Source organism: Nyctereutes procyonoides, unplaced genomic scaffold (genome assembly GCF_905146905.1).
Source record: "Nyctereutes procyonoides isolate TBG_1078 unplaced genomic scaffold, NYPRO_anot_genome, whole genome shotgun sequence".
Taxonomy (NCBI): Eukaryota; Metazoa; Chordata; class Mammalia; order Carnivora; family Canidae; genus Nyctereutes; species Nyctereutes procyonoides.
In genome coordinates, this window is record NW_026575125.1 from 118,708,731 (window position 1) to 118,731,307 (window position 22,577).

At 52.3% G+C, this 22,577-nt stretch overlaps 1 protein-coding gene and 1 non-coding gene across 4 annotated transcripts in view; both read right to left on the reverse strand.

The window, feature by feature from the left end:
- Positions 1 to 305: 305 nt before the first annotated feature.
- BCAP31 (B cell receptor associated protein 31) overlaps positions 306 to 22,577 on the reverse strand; it is a 30,197-nt gene continuing 7,925 nt past the window's right edge. For all 3 annotated transcript variants that reach the window (XM_055338805.1, XM_055338806.1, XM_055338804.1), the window contains exons 4-8: positions 20,460 to 20,607; positions 3,638 to 3,773; positions 2,637 to 2,760; positions 1,776 to 1,876; positions 306 to 696 (exon numbers count right to left, since the gene is read on the reverse strand). In XM_055338805.1, the coding sequence (XP_055194780.1) occupies positions 658 to 696; positions 1,776 to 1,876; positions 2,637 to 2,760; positions 3,638 to 3,773; positions 20,460 to 20,607 (548 nt within the window). In that variant the 3' untranslated portion in view covers positions 306 to 657. The remainder of the gene's footprint in view (positions 697 to 1,775; positions 1,877 to 2,636; positions 2,761 to 3,637; positions 3,774 to 20,459; positions 20,608 to 22,577) is intronic.
- Positions 18,184 to 18,368, reverse strand: LOC129518962 (U2 spliceosomal RNA). The gene has a single exon (XR_008666295.1). It is a non-coding gene; the product is annotated as a U2 spliceosomal RNA (small nuclear RNA).

A 22,577-nucleotide genomic window follows, 5' to 3' on the forward strand; every position in this document is an offset into this window, starting at 1 on the left:
TTTACTGAGTCTCCCAAGATTCCCTGGACCCAGTGGCCAACCCAACAGGTCAGACACACCCCAAGTGGTCATAAAATAGGGCCTGCCTGGGGAGCAGAAGGCAAAGGGACAGGGAGAGCAAGTATGAGCCTGGGCCCAACCTAGGATGAGGGAGTCTTTAGAGATTAGTAAATTGAAAGAAAATAACCTGAAGGCCTCCGGGACCCAACATTGGGAGTCTCTATCAGAACTTCCCGCACTCCTTCTGGCCCTCCAGTGATGGGAGAAAGACGCGGCTTCCTGGTGGCCTCAGTTACACGCACGAATCATAGTCACATAACAATGAACTTTATTGCTCCAGGAAAACTCTACTCTGCCTGCACCGTCTACCCTCCTGCAGGACCAGAGACAAGGGGCCCTGGAACCCCAAACAACACGCAACACAAAAAAGGCACAACCCAGTGGGAAGCAATGCCTGCCTCATGCCTGGCCGGCTGGGATGGCAGCAAATTCATCCTGCGCAGGCAGAAACTGGGTCCCCTGGGGTATGCCGGGAGAGCGTGGAACTGCAAGCTGTGCAAGGGGACAGGAAGCAGAGGGGGCGAACTGAGGTACCGGGGAGGCCGGGCTGCAGGCAGCAGCGGGCACAGCCCAGGTGGCAGGTGGGGAGGAGCAGCCTCACTCCTCCTTCTTGTCCGTGGGGCCATCCACCGCTGCCTGGAAGGGACAGAAACCACAAGGCAACGGGTCGACAGGGTGCACCCCTCCCCTTCACCCCCTAGCCCCTTCACCCCAAAGGCCCAGCTTGCTGGTTTCTCCCCAGGTAACAGGTACCAGGTGAGCAAGGGACCCCACCTGCAGCAACACCTAAAGGCCTGCTCAGGTGATTGTGGACCCTCTCTAGCAAAGGCTGTGACCCTAATGCCAACCAGAGGGGGTGTAGCTGGGCGCCTCTGCTGTCACGCTTCTCTTCAAGCCACAGGACCCCACACCAACCGCCGTCTTGGGCCCGTGGCAGACCTGGCATTCAAGTCCCTCCCAAGTCCCAGCTCAGGCCCTGCACAATCCTGCACATCTTTTATGGGTCCTGCTGGTGATCCCACCCTACACTGAGGCCAAGCAGTCCTCCTCTGGGGCCTGGGCCCTATCTCTTCAGCCACTGTGGTGGCCAAATTTAGGCCAAGTGACAAGGCAAATTGTTAGAACTTAGGGGCATTTACATGGCCCTCAGGCCCAATTCCCAGGCCACCTGAGCTTCCAGATTCAGCCAATCTGAGGACTCTGACAGGTCCTAGGAGCGGGGTGGGGCAGGTAGGCCGCCCCAGCCCTGCATCACCCCCACAGCCCACATGCAGAAGAGGCAAGCTGCCAGTCGCAGAGTGTCCCTGCAATGGACCTGGACCAGTCAGGAGCGCCACACCACAGACCAGGTACACATGTGAGGGAAGGTGCTCTTCTCAGAGACACTGACGCCAGGCAGGAGGGCCTACCGCACTACCAAGGCCACTTTAGCAAGTGGCTGCCATCTGCCAAGCCACACCCCTCCTGCTAGAGAAAGAGTTCCAGCTGCTGAGCCCAAACTGGCACTGCTTGGCAGGCTCTTCTCTAGACCCAGAGTCAGCAGCAATGGAGGAAGAAAGGGGGAACGGGGGAAAGAAGAAAGCAGCCAGCCCCACCACCAGGGCCTCTTGAAGGCTCTGTCGAGGGAGGCCAGGCTGGGGATGAGCCCGCTCGGTGCTGCTCAGGGTGCGGGGGGCAGATCCGACCCGGCAGAGCAGAGCACACATGCCACTGACCTGTAACTTTGCGTGCTCCTCCAACAGACGGTCGTACTCCTTGGTAAGGCCCTCAGACTGCTTCCGCATGGCCATGGCCTCGCGTTCAGCTTTCTCTAGTTCTGGAGATGATGCAGATAAGGAGAAAAAGAAAACACAAAGATAGGGATTAGTTAGGAAGAAAAAATCCAGCTGCTGGAGACACCAGAGACAGGTCTGAATGTGTCCCCACTGAGGCTGTCTAGGAGGGCGCTCCTCTCCAGAAAAGTTCCCCTGCCAGCTGTAGGGCGAGCCCCTGAAGCAGGAGAGGGCTGGCTAGCACAGATGGGGGAAGCAGGAAAACACCAAGGACCCCCTGGCCCATTTGATGAAGGGACTCCAAGTGGCCCTAGGCATGGGTGACTTTGGGGAGGCTGTGGGCCTGGAACCAACAGTCTGAGAACATTGAGGTGACAGCAGGAGGTAGGGAGCAGAATGCTGAGAGCAAAAAGCGTGTTGGGAGGGGCTTTCAGGAAGGGAACAGATGAACTCTTCAGTAACACTGCCAGCCGTTCTGGGGTAGCTTCCCGAGTTTTCCCTGTCCCTGCCCCAAGGACGCTGGTGACACTGCCACATGTGGAGAGCACTGTTCCCTGGGCCTATTGCTGGCCAACATGCTCCAGAGCTAGTCTCGGAGCACCTGGGACTCCCCGGGCCTCCAGACAGAGACTGCACCACTGAGCCCCAGCAGCTAGATAAGCAGGAGGCCATTTGTATGTTCTCACTCAGCTCCTGAGCCCAAGTGCACATCTGTTATTAATACTTTGGCACAAGAGGGGCAGCCAGCACTGGTGGAGCTTCCAGACTTTCAGGGGCTGGGGGACACCTGAGGACAATGCTCACTTTGCTTGTTGATGTCTAGCTCATCCTTCAGCTTCTTCAGATCAGCCTTCAGGCTCCTGTTCTCCTCTTCTACCTTCTCCTCGGCATCCTTACCATCCAACTTGACCCCGCCAGCAGCAGCTTCCTAGGAAGAAGGCCAAGGGCACGGGTTACTTGGGCGGGCGGGAGGGAGGGAGGGAGGGAGGGAGGGAGGGAGGGAGATAGGCGATCCAGCTCCGTCTCCCCCACTGAGTGTGATTCCTCAAGCTGCACTGGGCACTTGCCCCTTCAGAAATGTCAGCACAGAACTGGGCCACTGCTTGTTCCCAGCTACCAGGCAAGGGGAAGGGCCAGCAGGGCCACCTGCCACACTTCACAGGCCACACACCCTACCTCTCTTCCTTAGCAGCACTGGGAGTTCACCAGTCTGCCCAATGACTCCATCTGCTACCTTCTGGAGACTTTTACCAGTCACCCCTAACTGACCAATGACCTCTGTTCCTCTCCCCAGGCTCCATAGCTCACTCTGGACAGAAGCAGCAAACTCATCCCTGCCTGTGCAACTCTATCCCTCCTGTGGATGAATCCAACCCCATCTACCCATCTTCCCAGCTTAGCTCACACCTCACCTCCTCGGATAAGCCTTCTGAGACTGGCCACTTCCCATCCCTGTCTTGCCCTGAGCTGATACAATCCTCAGGAAACCACAGGCCTTATCTTGCATTCTTCTATGCTAACCTGCCCATGGTTCTTCATAGCACAGGGCTCAGCTCACCAGAGTCAGTTTTATCAGGAAAGAGTCTGACCTGGATGTAGCACATAGAGACAAGGGAGCAACGAGGGTGCCCCTTTCCCTGTCAAGTCCCACAACCTCTCCCTACATACCCCCACTGAGAACCACCCCTGTCCCTTCTACCCAACCCCTCAGCTTTGCCAACAGCTGCAGTGTCACACATTTCCCAGCGGTGACACTGCGGCCTGGAGGGAATGTCATGTGGCAGAGTCCAGCAGGTAGAACTCACCTTCTTCAGCTGGTCATTCTCTTCCATGTACTTCTTGGCCGCCTCACTGGCACTCTCCGCCTGCTTTTTAAAGGCTTCATTGGACGCCAGCAGCGTGGCCTGCTGGGAGATGAGAGTCACCAGGCGTCTAAGCAGGCTGCAAATGAAAAGGAAGGGAGAAGTGAACAGAAGCAGCAAGGGAAATGGCTGGCATGAACTTCTCTTGGTTGCTCCTGCCCCAAGCCTGCCTCCAGCCTAGACCTGTCCTCTTGGATTGCCAGAGCAGCCAAGCAAGACACCGCCAGCCTGGGTCTGGCAACAAAAGGGAAAAGGTGAAGCCTAAGAACCATCTTCTGCCACCAGAATGATTAATACTGCCCCAAAACAGCTGCTCGAAGCTGAGGCTGTCCTTCAGTCCCAAAGGCACAGGAAGCAGCAGATTGACAGGGTACCCCAGGCCAGGCCTGGCTACAGCTGGAGGACCCTGAACCTAGCCCTTTCCACCTCAGGGCCTGGATGTTTCAGAGAAGCCACAGCACCATCTTTCTAGCTGTGAAGTCAGGCTTGCCCTGGTAAACGAGAGCAGCCAGCGTCCAGAGGCACTTCCAGCTTCTGGGCCAAATCCTCAACACCCACCTCATAGGGGAGGCACGATCACTGCCCCACTTCAGAGAGGGGAAACTGGCTAAGGCAACTGGTAGAGGTCAAGAGCCAAACATGGACACAGCAAAGCCCCCACTGTAGGCTGTCTGACTCCAAGATCCAAGCTTGGAACCATCACCCATTCTCAATTTGGAGGGAACCACTCCCAAGCCAAGTAAGAGGAGGACAAAAATGACTCCTCTCTACACATGGTCTACAGGCAGCTGTTAGAGAACATTGCAACAACAAGGTCTTCTGGGGCTGGAGGAACAGAAAAGGAAGAAGCAGGACCCAAGCATCTCAGGTCCAGACTAGCCACAAAGGGCAAACAGGTGGCAGCTGGGGGCACCTGCCACTCCATTTCCCTGATAGCCAGCCCTGTCCTCGAGATGTTACCTGACAAGAGAAGAGAGGAACAGAGAAAGGCACAGCTCAAACAGTAAAAAAAAAAAAAAAAGAAAGAAAGAAATGGGGTGGGGAGGAGGGAGGGCACATTCCCCACACACCTGAGACAAGAGGCCCTGGCTGGTCATAGCTATGAGGAAGGCACCTACAAGCACCCCTGGGGAACAGGGAAAGACTGCTTTGTAGAGTGTTTCCACAACAAAGGGCTTGCTCAGAGAAGACAAAGCAGCCTTGGATGCCTGCTCCTGGGCCAGCCTTCACAGGGTTCTCGTGGACACCTGTAGTTTAGATGGCCCGAGGGCATGGGGCAAGAAACCAGGTGCACTCCCCTGCTGGCATGGGCCGTGGCACAGTCCCCATCAGGAATAAGTACCGGGCAGGGGCAGGAGAGGTGGGCACACAGGGGCCCTCAGAAGCCCATCATGCTTCCTGGTTTGCGGAAAGGCTCCAGGGGCCCCTGGCAGCATGGGGAAAGCCAGGCTGCTGGTTCCTGGCAGGATGGGAGAGTTTCCAATGACATGTGCTCTCTAAAATTAGCAGCTGGACCTCGTGGCCCAGGGCTCAGGTTTCCCTGTCTCAGCCCCTGACTATACACCAGCCTGCCCCCCACTGGGCTGGAGCCCTGGAAGAGGAAGGAGCTACCAAGCACCCCAGAAACCAGAGAGAAACAACACACTTGACTTATGTCAGCAGGGCAGAAGTCACCGGAGGGACCCAGAAAGAAAGGCAAGTCTGACTAAGCCCCAACCTCCCTATTCTGAGCACTCCGGCAGCACTCAGCAGATCCTGGTGATGTTGAAGAGGCCCCTCCTCCCAGATGGCGACAAGCTGGGGGGAGGGCACGTGTGCCACCTGGTGGACCCAGCAGGCAAAGATAGGGCAAGTAAGCCCAAGAGTGACACACCTCCTGTCACAACAAGGCCAGGCAGGTGGCCGACAAGAACAGGACTCCAGCAGCATCGTAAGTGACCATGGCTGTCCCCCAGGTTATCCAGGGAGGCCGGGCCCAGGGTGGTGGTGCCAACAGTAGCAATGCAGCAGGGGTCCGGCTTTCCTCAGTGCCCTCCAAGCCCGTCCCCAGCTATGGAGAGCCAGGGCTGCCACCATGAGCCCAGGCAAACACAAAGACCCTAGCACAAGAACTGATCAAAGAGCCTCCTGAAACCGCAGCCTGCTCCAGCCCCCCGCCCAGGCTCACAGCCCTTCCTCAGGATCTCTCGCTCAGTGCAGGACAGGAGCCACCAGAGCAGGCGCCCTCCAGCACCTGCCAACCCCAGACCCTGAGTCCACGTCCTCCGTCCTCCGGCTTCCTGTTAGACCTGTTCCTCCAACCCTGCTGTGGACAATTCTGCTATGCTAATTCTTCCCTCCAGGAACCTTGTTCTCAAGGAGCTCTCCCTCCTGCTGGCCCAAGCCACTCTTCTCCTCTCTTCCCTCCCTCCCTCCATTTGGCAACCTACACCAACCTAGGACTTGCCCTGCTCAAGTCACTACCAGGACCACCGCTGGCCTAACCACCTGCTCCAAGGAGTGCCCTGAAACCCCTGGAGCGCTCGCTCAGCAGCACTTGGCGCAGCTGATAGGTGGCCCTCCTTGCAGGATTCTCCCCAGCCCCTGACTCAAGCAACCCTCACTGCCCACCCATCTCATCACCGACAGGGTTCATTTCAGGCCAGGCCCTCACACCCAACTGTCTCCTAAAGGCTGGCCCCTGGGGGTCCTTGAGCAAAGCCCAGTCGGTCTGTGGGCAGACCATCCCTGTATCCCCCTGTACTGAAGGGTGTAGCCGGTCTACCCACAGTCTGCATGTGCCCCATCGCGCCCTTCTCCCCCCAGCCCCAGCCAGTCCTGTCCACATCACCTCCACACAGACCACCTCCAGGTCATCCTCACTGCCAACGGGGATGGCCTCAGTGTTCGTGTCCTGGGTGATGAACAGCTCCCAGTAGCCTCCTTCCTATCCATGACCATATGGCTTTGCAATCCACACTCCAAAAGCAAGCCAGAGTGATCTTTCTCCGAGGCAACCTGATCACGTCACCCCTCTGCTTAAACCCTCCAATGCCAGTTTGGGCCTTCTCCCCCTGCCAGCCATGGAGGGCCCTGCTCTGCTCCAGGAACACCAACGGCTAACCGTTCTTGAACACACCAGGTTCTCGCTCACCTGGTCTCCATGCCACAGCACTCGTCTGTGATAGCCTCCCCTCTTCTGGTGACTCAGACCAACTCAATCACCACCTTCCTCCAAAACCCTTTCCTGCCCCTCCTGGGTCCCCGTCTCGGCTCTCCCACAGCATCTCCGCACACCCCCACGTGGCTGGCCACACTGCTCTTACTCTGTGCTCCCCCTTACCACCTCTCCAAGTCATCCTCTGTTCCCCAAAGCCACAGCTCTCCCCGGCTCTGCTTTCCCTCTGCCCAGCCACAGCAACAAGGACACAGGCAACAACAGGGTGACAGGGACCAGCAGTGGAGAGGTACAGTGGAAAACCGTGCTGATGAGCAAGCCAGGCTTGGGACTGCAGTGGTAGCTAAGAGGCAGGTGGAAAAACACTCAGCACCAAGGCCGGGGGGCCCAGGGCCAAGCCAAGAGCAGCGAGCCCAGGGGCTGGCCTCCTGGAACTGCCCTTCATATACGGGGCCCAAGTCTCTGCACCTGCCCCCAAGACATCATCCTGGAGGAAAGGCTGATGTACTGGCTTTCTGCTGTCTCCTGCTCCTTAACCTCCAACACTCTCTGCTCTACTGCCCGAGTACTATCACGCACAAAACTGTTCTGAGCCATCCGTTTCTGGACAGCACATGAGAACCCACAAGCCAAAGGGATTTGCTGAAGTACAAGGCTGACAGAGGGACCCAGGGACCAGGTTAAATGCACCCAGTGATGGATGGGAAAGCCAGCACACAAACCTTAAGAACACCTAGATGTGTCCTTGGCAGACCAAGGTCATCCCCAAATACCTGAATTCAACTCAGCTTTCTTGTAAGATGTTCTTGGACTCTGAGTGGAGCTCTCATGCTTTTATAAAAGGTTGAATAAACAACAGAAAGAGAGAGAAACAGACTCTCTATGTGGACACTAAAGAAACAGTGCCAACCATATCAAGTAGGGAAGACGAGGTTCATATGTGCTTTGCACCAATCCCATCTCCCTCCTGTGGGCAAATAGAGGAGGCAAACATTGGCTTCATAGGGTGTGAGGCACAAGCAAGGGGAGCATTCTCCAAAGTCCCAACTAAAATTTTCTATGGTTGTGGTAACACCCTCACCTCGACCCTGTTGCTAATACTGCCCGCTTAGCATTTACCAGGCATCTCCTGGGTGCCATGCCCACAGTGAGTTGGGTCACTGAGTCATTGGGACCCCAACACAGGGACAAGTAGGCAGGCAACTCCCCTTCAGCCCACTGCCCACTGGGCACAAGCTAGTGTCACAGTGCCACCTGTTGACTCTCCAGGCTGATTGCAACCCTGTGCCAGACGAAGCTTGGCAGGGCTGCTGGTGGGTTCTGGGTGAACCCAGCCCACCTGTCCAGGAAAAAACATGGAGAAGGAAGGAAAGGCCACCCTGACAAGGAACCAAAAGCCAGGTGATGTCCCAAGAAAGGCTTTGGGCAAAGTCGAATGATAATAACGACAGAAACGATCCCAGGAAACACACAACCTTAAACAGTTTAGAATCATGAGAAGAAGGCAGGAGAACAGCAGAAATAGTTTAAGATGCAGGGAAAGTCACCTCAAATGGCCTCTTAGCTCTCATGTACAGAGGTTGTAGAAAATGGGGAGGGGGACTAGGATGAGGATAAATACCGATGCTCACCTCAACTCCAGCTCATGGCCAGGGAGTGCTCACCCACCCTGAGGCCAGTGAAGCCAGTTAGAAGGGACAGGAGCAGAAGCACGTGGCCATCCACCCCCTAGAGCTAAAGAGAACCAGTGGACAGGAGCAAACTATTTCTTGAGCTTTCTCATGTTGCTTTCTTGAAACCTGTTAGGAGAGCTGTGTAACCCAGGGGACAGACAGCAACTGAATGAGGGCAGACGAGGAGGGTTCAAATATGCGGGTATCCTACCTGGCGACTGGAGAAATTGAGGGAGTGGGAGGAAGGGAGCCATCAGCCCTGGGTGTGCCCAGCACAGTAGTAACTTGAGTCGAAAGGAAACAAGGCAGTGCCTCCAGCAGGCAACATGCCATGCTCAGAGCCTGGGAAACATGCTTGGACCAGGGCATCAGCGTAAAGGACTGAGAGGTAGCTTCAGCTATACTGATGATGTGGAGGCCACCTGCCACATGTGTCCTTTTCAGTTTAAATGAATTAAAATGACTAAGTGGCAGGCCCAATTCATCAGTGATACCAGCATGCTCCTTCACAGCCTGAGCACCTTAAGCCTACACACTAGAAACCTGCTCCCCACTCCCCTACCCTTTGCCTCAGAAAGGGGCCCTCCTGGAACGTCAGGCTTTTTCAGTGACCTTGGAATCAGAAAGAAGGAATCTCTGTTTGCTTGGCACCCTGCCCCAAAAAGGAGGGGCTCATTCACCATCTGCTTTTAGAGCATGAGGAAGAGAATTCTTCAGTCCCAAAGAACTGAAAGATCTGTATTTTAAAAGTTGACGCTTGTTCCAATGCACGTCAGATGGTCTTTCCTGGACAACGTGTAGAGAACTCCCCCCCACCTGCTTTACTGCTGTCCTGTCATGAGAGTCCCTTCTGGCCCAGCACCCACAGGACACTGCATGCTATAACTGGGATGAGTGGGCCTTGGGCAGCTGCAGGGAAGACTTCTGTAAAAGACTTACCCAGTGCCTAGGTCTGCAGCACTTTTCTATTCTAGTCATAGTCTTAGAAAAATGACAACAGCCAATATAGCAACAGATGGAGTGACAGACCAATAGAACTGAAGGCCAAACCCAAACCTGATGTTCTGCGATGGGGCCTCCACCCAAATCACTCCATCTTCCAGCAGGCCTGAGCATCAGGATTTTAAAAATCCCCTAGTTACCTTATTCTAGACAACAATTTAAAGAGACAAACTATAAAAACCTAAACCCAAAAACTGCATGGCAATCAGGGAAATGTGAGTAGACACTACCAAGTTTACATTATGAACTTGTTACTATAAAGTTCTTATAGATGAGATGTTAGTGTTGCTTATGATTTTATTTTTTTAAAAGGTTTTATTTATTTATTCATGAGAGACACACAGATCAGCCTGCACTGGGCTCCACTCAGTGCAGAGTCTGCTTGAGACACTGCCTCACCCTCTGCCCCATGCACTCTGCCCTACTAGGGCGTGTGCATACACACACACTCCTTCTCTCAAATAAAAATTAAATAAATAGAATCTTTTAAAAAACCCAAATAATCCACAGCCAGGGCACAGTGGAGGTGGGGAGATAAAATGGGAGTGGCCAGGAGACTCCCACTGCTGAAGCTGTCATGTTGGTGGGGTGGGGGCTATCCTTTTCTGCCTCTATAAATGGTTATGTCATCTACGTCAACAAAGCTAGTAGCAGCCCCGGGTTGTTTCCAGTGCCTGGCCAGTGCTGAGAGCCCCCAAGTACCATCTAATTGGGTGTCCTCAGGATGCGTGTCCCCCAACCCTCTCTGTTCCTACTGCATAGCCTATCTCACTCTACTCTGCCACCCCCATGCCCGACTCAGAACACAAGGTCCTTGAGGCCAAAACTGGGCCTTCTCTTCTCTTAGCCTGAGCTTGGCATAGCCTACCACACAGTTGGGAAAATCCCACAAAACCCTTATCACTATTCAGGGGATACTGAGAAGTGTTACCATTTACTAAATACTCCCCATATGCCAGAAATGATGTGCAGAACATCACCCGAATCACCTCAATCCTCACACCAGGGAAAAGCTCAAGAAGTTCAGTGACTTTCCCAAGGTTACCAAACTGCCAATACCAGACCCAGGATCCAAACTCAGGTCCAATTCCAAATCCCACTCTGGTCATACCAGCCTGCCTCTCAGGGCATGGGTCATTATGGAGAGGAGGGGGAAGTGGCCATGGTTAAAGCATGACAGAGCCCAGACTGGCCACTGGCCCCTGCCCAGAGTGTATGCACACACGCACGCACACCCCAGTAGTGACATAGGAATCAACTATCTGCAGAGCTGAACATCAGGAAGATGGAGCGCTGACCTGAAGGCAAAACAGAACCCCTTGTTTGCCTCAGAGGGTCTGGATGGATTTTACCCTGTGGGTTAAAAGGGACTCGACTGCCTTCAAACAGACAACCTAGCCTTCAAATCACTGGCCATGAAGGAGAGGAACCTGGCAGAGAAGCACAAAGGCAGCCCCATCTGACTGACTGCAGGGGCTGACTGCAGTGACACCATCCAGCCCGGTGGGGTAGGCAGAAAAGAAGAGATCCCTGTGGATCGAATTCAGGTCATTACACATGGAGGGGTGGACCTTCCTGCATCTGGATGGTGAGCACTATTCTGACTCTGACTGACACTTTAGCAAAAGTAGAGAAAAGCGTGGCCCTCTGAACACTCGAAACAGCCCAGTAGGAGCTGCCGTGTGGCTACACTCCCAGCGACTCCAGAGGGACGATGGCCAGCTGCCAGTCTCCAAGCAGGGATGTAGAGACCAAGGATACGAGCGTGCAATAATAATTCACTAGCCAGAGCCCGCAGCTGCCCAGAGCAGCACTCAGAAGCAGCCTGTCTCAGACCAGAGGCCCCCAGTGAGCACTTTGGGGGAGTCTAGACCCTGTGTTTTTCTAACGCCCCTGGGGTCCCTACTGGGGAGCTCAGGAGACCTGAAGAGGTGGGCTTCCAATCTACAACACCTGGCACAGCAGCCTGACAAGTTCAACCTGGGTGCAGGCCTGACGCTGTCCCAATCTCCCTACCCCTACTATACAGTCCCTAAGGTTTAGGCAGCCCTTGGCGTGTGCCCGGCCCTTGGCGCAGAGCTGACTGGCCTACAGGAGAAAAGACCAGGTTCCCATGCCGCCCCTCACAGGCTGCCCGGCACCTAAGCCGGCTAATGACGCAGACCTCACAGAGTAGACTTCATAAGAAACCTCAGAGAATGGGATCCCTGGGTGGCGCAGTGGTTTGGCGCCTGCCTTTGGCCCAGGGCGCGATCCTGGAGACCCGGGATCGAATCCCACGTCGGGCTCCCGGTGCATGGAGCCTACTTCTCCCTCTGCCTGTGTCTCTGCCTCTCTCTCTCTCTCTCTCTCTGTGACTATCATAAATAAATAAATTAATTAATTTTAAAAAAAGAAACCTCAGAGAAGCACAAAGAGGTGATGTTATTAGCTGGGCCACCATGAGAGGGGGGCGGGTTTCCAGGAAGAGGCCACAGAAACACTTGAGGATGGGGACCCATATGGCCAGTTCATGACCTGGGGAGGCCAGAGCACAGAGCAGAGGGCTGCAGGGAGGGATCACATCCTGAAAAAACTGGGTGTCAAGCGTTTATGCCAAAGGTGCTAGGAAGGCACTGGAAGCAGGGGTAGCAGGGTCAGTTTTCCAGGGAAAGGGGGACCAACTGGGGGAGCAAAAACAGCATCAGGAAGCCCGGCTGGAACAATCCCAGCACCACTGGAACAGCGGTTCCAAGGACCAGAAGGAAGGCAGGCTCAGGAGGTCAGAGCCCCAGGCTGTTGAATGGGTATAGTTTCACTTTCATAAGGTAAAAAGAATTCTGGAGCTTGGTTGTACAACAGTGCACAGAGACTCAACACTACTGACTCGGACACTGAAAAATGGTTCAGATGGTTAACTGGACAATATGTGTAATTTTACCACAATTTAGAAAGACCCACATGGGAAGATCACATGGGAGAAAGAAAAAGGACAGAGCACCCTCCCCCCACCCTCCTAGGGTTCTGGGCTGGGAAAGCAGTTCTCAAACTCAAGAGAAAGGAGCACAAGGACCTGGGCAGGGAACAAGCTGCCCACATCAGCGCTGAGGCTCAGTAGACACAAGACCAAAGCCCAGACCCCGCTCCCACCACTGCAGCCAACTTGTTTAAAGATGCAATGTTTTCCTTAAGCACGAGGCCAACTTCTCCAACGAGGAGGCCTGTTCCACCCAACTCCACACCACCACATGCTCCTGCCCCGGGGCCCTGTGAGGAACCAGGACTGCCACCAGTCCCTCTTCTGAGCATCCCTCTCTTCCTCTGTGGCATCCACATCCTCCAACCTGCAGTCTCTAGGTCTCTACCCCAGGCTTGCCTCTCCTGGCATGTTTCCTTTCCCCCCCATCTCAAGGGAAGTAGCCGTGCTGCCAGCACATCCCTCTCCGCCATCCCTCAACCCTTCCCTGAAGCTGCCACAGCACGCCATCGTGCTGACCAGCCACCTTTCAGTGAGCTCTGCTGGCTCCCTTCTCTCCCAGCGCACCTCTGGCACTGCCACTCTGCGAGTGCCCCCCAGCAGAACCACCAGCACCTCAGCCTCAGAAACCTGGCATTCCTACCAGCTTCTCCCCTTCTCTCGTCAGTACCCCTCCAACTTGCCCCTCACCACCCCTGCTACCATGCCCTGGTTCAGGCCACCGGCAGCTCTCCCTCCAGTAACCTCCAAGTTGGTCTCCCTACATCTAGGCTCTCCTGCTCCACTCCAACCTCTGACCACTGCTCAAACATGCACACACATCTGTGACCATGGGGCAGTGCCACTGGAGCAACCCAGCCCTCAACCACATGGATGTTAGGTACAAACTCAAGAACCAGCATTCAAAATGCTGCACCCCAGTTCTCACCACTCCTGACCCATCCACCCTGCTCACTCAGCCCACCCTTCCCTGCACTCCACTGGAGCCTACTGGGGCTCAGTCCTGCCAGTGCGATGTGTGCTAACATAGCAACGTTGGCAGATGCTTCAAACAGCATCGAGAGGCCCAAAGCACCTGGCCTAGCTGATGAGCATGCAAAACAGCAATTGAGGGAGATTTTCCATTGTTTATGACCAGAAAAACGGGGGAAGACGGACTCAATGCTCAATAGTGGGGAACTGGTGCCAGCATGGAGCCCAACGGGAGCCCTGAACTCACAACCCTGAGATCAAGATCTGAGCTAAGATCAAGAGTCGAATGCTTAACCAACTGAGCCACCTAGGCACCCCCCTGATCCTGTTTCTTAGAAACAGGTAGAAGTAGGCAGACTCTGTAGGGAAAGAACCCAGGCATGGAAGTCACATTGTTCTAGTTTGATTTCTTGGCTCTGCCAACAGGCAGCTGTGGGGGCTCAGGAGAGGTTTTTGAGCTTCTCTAAACCCCCGTTTCTTCTTTGGAGAGCTGTTAAAATTATTTTGCAGTATATGGAACACCTAGCCAAGTGGTAGCTGCGATCAAGGTATAAAAACCTCTAGGAAGATATATGGCAAAGGTATATATAAGTCAGCAGCAGTTACAGTAGTAGTAACATTTCAAAGAACTTATTTCATTTACCTAAAGCCTCATCTTCCTTCAAAGACTATGGTTATCAGATGACCATCTTCAGATGGATGAAAAGGGACTCAGAACCATCTAAAAGATTAGAGTCATGAGACTCGTGAAACCAAGACTAATGACGAGGACATGCAGGGAAGTACACGTTAGCTTACAGATAGCACAAGACCATTTCTACCAAAAGCCAGGCAGAAACTACTTAGAGAAAAGAAATAGTCCAGTATCTGGTCTACAGTCAGAGGTGGGCTGAAAACCAACAACCTAGTACTGGAAGCTCACACCAATGCAGACAAGCTGGAATGTGAACAGTCGATTGGAACTAGGTGTGAACCTGGGCATGGCCACTTCTTAGAACCTGTGCTGCTCAAGCCACTCCATCTCTCTTGGGCTGCCCTTTTCCATTCATAAGCCCCCGGAACTACTCAAGTCATTAAAGCTCTTATTGGTTTTGAAAAAAACCAGAACCCAAACAAAACACACAAACAGCTCACAAAGAGGAGAGGCCACATGGCTGCAGTCTGAGATAAGCCCTCCTTGTAACAGGTTGTGAACACTTCAAGCAAAAGGGGAGGAGCTAACCCAAAGCCACACCCTGACTTGGTGGAGCCAGTCTCCTGACTTTCGATTTTGAGTCCTTCTTCAGTCACTGTCAGCCCTCCTAAATGTAGATCTGTACAGAATGGCATTCCAGGGGCACCCCTCTTCTATAACTCCAACACGGGGCAGTAACGGCTACTCACATGCACACCTCTGGCAACTACTCTGTCGTCTTCTTTCTGTGGCAATAACCCAGCTATTGTCTCATGCTAAATAATGCTCACGTGTCCACCAAGCTAAGACTGAGTGGGACCCCACAAAACAGCTGTTGTAATATAACCAAACCTGACCCAGCAGAGAAAGAAAGAGACCTCTCTTGCTCATTCCTTCACAGGTTTGCGTACAGCTAACCAGAGTTACAGCTGGTTCAGGGGAGCCTGGCTGGCTCAGTTGGTAGAGCACTGACTCTTGATCTTGGGTTGAGTTCGAGCCCCACACTGGGTGCAAGGATCATTTAAATAAATAAATAAACTTTAAGAAACAAGTTAGTAGCTCATCTGTGTAAAATTTCAGAGAGGGCGGGGCACCTGGTTGGCTCAGTAGATAGAGCATGCAACTCTTATACTTGGGGTTGAGAGTTAGAGGCCCACATTGGGTGTAGAGACTACGTAAAAATTTTAAAATATTAAAAAAGAAAGCTTGGAGAGGCCCATAAACAAAGACTTATAGAACAAAACAAGGAAGGAGCCCTCTGCACTGGGCAGATAGTGTGTGCACAGATGAGAGAAGACATTCTTCAAAGAGAAAGTGTGTCAAACATTCTAGGGCAGGCACAGCAGTCTCTGAACCACCCAGGTTAAACGAGGAGAGCAAGACCGTGCTCCCGGTGTTTTAGATGCATCTGACTATATCCAGACCCAGAGAAATCCTATCCCAGGTAGTGAAATCCCTTGACACAGCCAGAGCTGCCATCCAAAGTGGGCTCCAGGAAGTGCGCAGTGCAAATGTGCCAGAGCAGCGCTATCCAAGCACACATGTGCATGAGGCTCACCCCGGAGCTTGTTTGCCAGAAGGCCAGGGGACGGTCTAAGGTTCTACATTTCCAACAAGCCTCTAGTTCCCACTGAGGCTACTACTGGCTCCAGGCCGTCAGAGCAGCACGGTACCAGGGGAGCAGGACACTACCGATCCAGTTCCAATGACTAAAAAGAGTAAGATGCAAAAAAGAACAGAACGCCTCAAAGGACTGATGTCTGAGAGTGGTTGTTAACAGTAAAAATTTGGGGTACCTGGGTGGCTTGGTTAAGCACCTGCCTTTGGCTCAGGCCATGATCTCAAGGTCCTGGGACCGAGCCCCACATCGGGCTCTCTACTCAGTGGAGAGTCTGCTTCTCCCTCCTCCTCCTCTGTGCTCTCCCTCTCTCAAATAAGTAAAATCCTTAAAATAATAGTAACAATAATAATTACAGTGAAAATTTCAAACCAGCGCATGTATCTGAGAACAGGGAAGTGGTGAAACACACAATGGTCCCCTCACATGACAGACTACATGACTGTTAAAAACAAGAGGTCTGCATGAGTCATGGAAAAATCACTAAAACATATCATTGAGTGAAAAGGGGCAAGTCAAAGCAAAGCAAAAAAACCCCAAGGCACTTATGAAAGCAAAGTTACACATCATATAAAACACTACTTTAAAAGTTCGGAAACATCCCATTATTACCCGTCTTCTGTGGATGAGACAAAGCGCTCATTCTCGTGCCTGACATTTCTGTATTATTTGAAGTTTAGGGGCCTTTATTTATTTTATGATGAGCAAGAATAACTTTATAATCAGAGGAACAAAGACTATAGTTTTGTTCTTAAAGTATTTCCTGCAAGCTACATACGGGTTGTGTGGACATCAAGTCTGGACAAGAATTTTCCATAGCTAACGTTGTGCAAAGAGAAGTTGCTCAAGGACCACAGCTGCCACATAGGATCTGAGCCCTAGACTAGGGAAGAATATGTATTTCTAGAAAATTCTAGAAACAATTCAATAGGTCATTTTCGGGCAACTGGTGAATCCACACTAATCCCTGAGAGTCACTGTTTCCTTTTCTAAGAAGTTGCACAAGACCAACCTTGCCTGTTTTTGGATCGGCTACTGGACAAGGACATGGGAGGGTGTAGCAGAGCATCTTCTAGCCACAACAGAGAGGGAAGAGATCTGTGGCTGCTGGAACACACAGGCCCAATGTGTCATGTCTGACTTGTTTAAAAGGAAACTCAACCGACTGTTGCATGCTTGTGAAATGGACAAGTCACAGCAAAGTGAGGAGGCAGATAGTGGGGCAAAGGGCAGAGTGGGACTGCAAGAGCAGATTGGAACGGCCGGCCCAAATTTCACTCGGTTCTCCTAACTTCTGTGCGTCCTTCAGGGAACAAGCAGGGTGTGTAAACAAGGACTGCTTCTCTCCAAAGCTACCCCCCTCTGAGGAAACTGCCAACTGCTCTTGCTCTGTAACCCTGATGGTGACGCTGTTACCTGACTCTGCATTCGTCAAAACACTCCTAGAACCGAACTCAACTCTCTGTACTATCCACCAGCGTTAACTCAACCGCGGGAATGAAGCTGGAATGCCCAAGCACACAGTGTTGCAGAGAGAGGACAAGTCGCGCACGCACTCACGCGCCTGGCATGCTGGCCACCCACTGGCCCCTGGCCCAGCCACACAGTATCTGCCCCAGAGGTGTCCTGGGAGAGCCCACAAAAACAGAAGCGTCAGGAGTGTGACTTCAAAGACAGATGTGCGGAACAAGCACCACTCCTCCATCCACCACCGCGATTGCTCCTGAACTGGCAACCTGCAGTTTGCCAGCCTCTCTGCACACGTGGGGCCCCAAATGCAATCCTCCAGATAGTGCTGGCTGACACAGAGCTCAACAGGGCTAGAGCACCTCCATCCTGGCGGCCCCAGCCTTCACAAAGGGCACTAGGAGCTCCTGCACCTCTGCCAGAACTCCTTCTAGGGTGCAGGAAGCCACAACCCCACACCTGACCGAGTCCCTGACCAGCCACAGCTCCATGGTCCTCTGTCAACCTGTAGGCTTATTTACACAGGTGTCCCCACTCAAAACTCGAGTCTCATTAGAACTGGCCCCATCACTGAGTCTGTCTGATAGCTGTGGATTCCCAGCGGGAGCTAACCTGCCTGCTGCCCACCACCTCAAGTCCATCTCTCCCTGCATCTGTTGGACAAACCACCAGCGTCCTCAGCAGAGAAACGCCAGGCAGGCTGAGGGTGGCTCCCAGCAGCAGCCACTCACAGCAGTGAGGATCCCACCTGAGTATACACCGTGAGGTCGGCACCCTGCTCACGCTTCGGCATCTGGTCCCTAGATATCCAACGAGAGACTGGCAAACACTGTGCAGAAAATCCACCATGGTGAAGCAGATGGAGGGCAGGGCAAGCCCAACAGAACTCGTTCTCTATTAATTCATGGTAACCGAATGGTCCCTCCCTCTTCTCTGAAAGCACACAAGCTATCCTTTCTTCCTTTCTAAGGTGGAGGTGCACCGTTCCCGGAGGTACTGCAGTACCCAGTGGATGCACGGAGTAGAAGGAACAAGCTCCTACTCCACTTCCCTGCTGGAAAAACACATTTACTCTACTGTTCTCTGATAGAGTCCACTCCTAAACTGGTAGGAACAGATATTACACTTGATCTTGGCCAAAAGGCCAAGAAGCAATACCAGATGCTCTTTCTAGAACGTGAACTGAAATCAAGTCAGACCCTCCTGCTCTACTTCCATCTTCACCGGCCTTCTCCCTCCTTTGGAAATTAGGATGTTGGCCTGTCTGCAGCCTTCCAGCATTGATCCGACCCTGCAGCTCCTCAAGGACTAACAATTCCACTTGCAGAAGACCGACCGCCAGAGCCTCTGGCCACGATTTCATCAGTGTTAGTGAAAACTACATTGCCCACCTGGGATTTCCATTCTCTCATTCCAAGGCTTCCTTTATCCTTGACCTCCTGCCCACCCTTTCCTTATGTTACATAAAAACATCAAGGAAACTACCCTTGCCCCAGGTCTTACTGTGTTTCATGATCCAGAGCCCACTAAGGGCTTTGTCTTCTTGACGCTGCTTTTCTTAAAGCTCTGCATGCTCTCCTGGAGCAATCCTTAGTTCTCTTTCTGTCCTTCCTATCTTTCATAAAACATAGGCTTGCCTGGGAGTCCCCTCCTACCCCGCCGCCCCCCAGCCTCTCTGGCTATTTTTTAAAAATATTCATTGAAGAAAGGCAGAGAGAGACAGAAAAGAGAGCACATGCGCGGGCACACAGCAGGGAGAGGCAGAGGGAGAGAGAGAATCTGAAGCCAACTCTGCACTGAACACAGAGCCTGATGATCCACAATCCTGAGATCAGGACCCAAACCAAAACCAAGAGTTGGACACCCAACCGACTATGCCAGCCAGGCGCCCCCACCTCTGCAGGCGCTTTACACACAGTGAACTCTTCCTCCTCCCGGAGCTCACCTGTAGTTAGACTCAAATCTGGATCTGCCTCCCTTTCAGTCTCAGACCACAAAATCATGCTTCTTTTTTAGAGCTTCCCGAAACCCTCCAACTCCAGGATACCTGTCCTCCCAGCCTTCTCACTGCCTGACTGAAATTTCCAGTTTGAAGACAGCATGCTTGCAGACCCCTTCAGTGATCCAACAGACCACCTGGTAAAGCTCTGTCCTTCCCAGCTCCAACCCTGCCACACTCCAACCTGGACCCAGAGTGGTGAAGGTCACCTGATTGTCTTTTCCTCTGAAAACCTGAAACCCAGGCAGGCCGTCATATTAAGGCCTAGTGAAAAGGGGCATCCCGGAGACCAGAGGCAAAAGAGGCTAACTCAAGAATTTACACACTACCCTGCCAACCTCTGGAAGCCCCTGGCCTGAGTACAATGTTTACTCCCAGCCAATCAGCACACTCAATGGCAGCCAGGCCCCTCTGATGAGAAAGAACCCCTGTGAGCAGAAGGCCTCCAGACTCAAATAGGCACTTGCTATCAGTTCAGTCTTACCCAGGCTAGCCACCCACACGGCCCTGACTGAGGCCCTCAGTCTCACCAGAAAACCCACCAGAAATACTCGGGCTGCCATGGAGCACAAAATGCTCCTGCAACAGAACTACAGTGGGGAAGGCACTAGGGACAGACACGGTCTCAGCCTCGTAGTGCCACTTCTGCTCACTCTTCTCAGGTCAGGTTGCCATGCCCAAAGGCCCCTATTCCACTGGTCCCTTTAAACTGGCCTCCATGAGATCCCTGGGTGGCGCAGCGGTTTGGCGTCTGCCTTTGGCCCAGGGTGTGATCCTGGAGACCCGGGATCGAATCCCACGTCGGGCTCCCGGTGCATGGAGCCCGCTTCTCCCTCTGCCTATGTCTCTGCCTCTCTCTCTCTGTGTGTGTGACTATCATAAATAAAATAAAAATAAAAATAAAAAATTTAAAAAAAATAAAAATAAAATAAACTGGCCTCCAAAGACCCTCTCCCAGAGGGCAACACCTCATAACTCACTTCAGCCTACAGAAAGAAAGCAAGCTTGGCATGTGTTTGCCTTAAAAGACCACGTGGCAAGTTACAGCAGAGCCAGGACACAAGTCTTCTGCCGTTCTGGTCAGACCTTTCCCACTCACCACACTGCCCCTGGAGGTCAGAAGGAGAATCAGAGGCCTCTGGGGGAATGAGGGTCCCCAGTTCAAGGCCACAGACTGAGTAAGCCAAAGTCACTGGCTAGCCCACGAGTCCTTTCCCAACCCTAAGCCCCTTGTTCCTCCTCACTCACAAGGACAGCAGCAAGGAAAAGCCAGCAATATAGAGATTCCTCTGGGCACGGAAAAGCTTCATGTGGAAGTGTTCCACAGCCCCAGGATTATTCTGCAGGTTCACCTTCTCTGTCACGTCGTCGTACTTCCGAATCTCACGTACAGCATCTGCAGCACAGAAGAAACACAAGGGCATCATCAGCTCCTGCTCAGACAAGACCGGGTTGTCCAGGGGAGACACGTGGCACAAGTCAACGTGACTCCACTTCCCTCACATCTGTCACCCCAGGTATCTCCCCTTCTATACACACCTTGAGGGGATGCCTTGTCAGAAGCTTGGCCTCGAGACCCATTCTCCTCCGGCTTTTTTCATGTCACTCCCTGGCCCCATTCCTACCCAGACCACAAACTTACTCTGTATCAAGGTGCTAACCAAGTCTGAGGTGTTGCTGACAACAGCCATGGAGCCCTCAGTGTCTGGTTCCGTCTACCTCAAGTCGGGCTGGCCATCAACTACCCCAGTGACAAGCCAGGGTCAACCTGTTCATGTAAATCCCCACGAAGGAGGCATGAGCAGCCTAGGAGTCAAGACCCCAAAGCCACTTGCCAAAGACAAGCTTTTCCGTTTCTAAGGTTCATGAAGCGTTTTACTATTTAAACTGCCTTATTTGGGGCAGCCCCAGTGGCGCAGCAGTTTAGCGCCGCCTGCAGCCCGGGGTGTGATCCTGGAGACCCAGGATCGAGTCCCATGTTAGGTTCCCTGCATGGAGCCTGCTTATCCCTCTGTCTGTGTCTCTGCCTCTCTCTCTTTGTGTGTCTCAATAAATAAAATCTTTAAAAATAAATAAATAAACTGCCTTATTCTAGGAATGGACATCATTAAAATGTCCATATCTCCCAGAAACACCTACAGATTTAATGCCATCCCTATCAAAATACCAACAGCATTTTTCAGAGCTAGAACAATCTTGAAAAACAAAGTAGGAGGTATCATAATTACAAATTTCAAGTTATATTACAAAGCAGTAATAACTAAAACAGTATGCTGCTGGCATGAAAATAGGCATCGATGGAATACAATAGAAAACTCAGAAATAAACTCACAGCTGTATGGCCAAATAATCTTCAACAAAGGAGGAATGCATATCCAGTGGAAAAAATCTCTTCAACAAATGGAGCTAGGAAAACTGGACAGCCACATGCAGAAGAATGAAACTGGGCCACTTCCGGGACACCTGGGTGGCTCAGTGGTTGAGCATCTACCTTCGGCTCGGGGTGTGATCTCAGGTCCAGGGACTGAGTCCCGCATCAGGCTCCCCACAGGGAACCTGCTTTTCCCTCTGCCTCTGTGTGTCTCTCATGAATAAATAAATAAAATCATTTAAAATTTTTTATTTTTTAAATAATTCTTTTTTTAAAAGATTTATTTATTTAGTTAGTTAGTTATTTATGATAGACGGGGGGCGGGGGAGGCAGAGACACAGGAGGAGGGAGAAGCAGGCTCCATGCCAGGAGCCTGACGTGGGACTCGATCCCAGAACTCCAGGATCGCGCCCCCCTGGGCCAAAGGCAGGCACTAAACCGCTGAGCCACCCAGGGATCCCCTAAAAATTTTTAAAAAGAAAGAAACTGGACCATTTTCTTTCACCAGGCACAAAAATAAACTCAAAATGAATGAAAGACCTAAATGTGAGACCTGAATCCATGAAAATCCTTGAAGAGAGCACAGGCATTAATTTCTCTGACATTGACTATAGCAACATTTTTCTAGATTTGTCCCCTGAGGCAAAGGCAACAAAAGCAAAGACAAACTACTGGAAGTACGTCAAAGTACAAAGCTTCTACATGGTGAAGGAAACCATCAACAAAACTAAACTGCAACCTACAGAACAGGAAAAAAAATTTTTTAATTAAAAAAGCAAATAGAACGGTCTTATTCTGATTAGAAAATAAATGTACAGGGGCAGACCGGGTGGCTCCGCGGTTTAGCGCTGCCTTCAGCCCAGGGTGTGATCCTGGAGACCCGGGATTGAGTCCTGCATCAGGCTCCCGGCATGGAGCCCGCTTCTCCCTCTGCCTGTGTCTCTGCCTCTCTCTTTCTGTGTCTCTCATGAATAAATAAAAATCTTAAAAAAAAC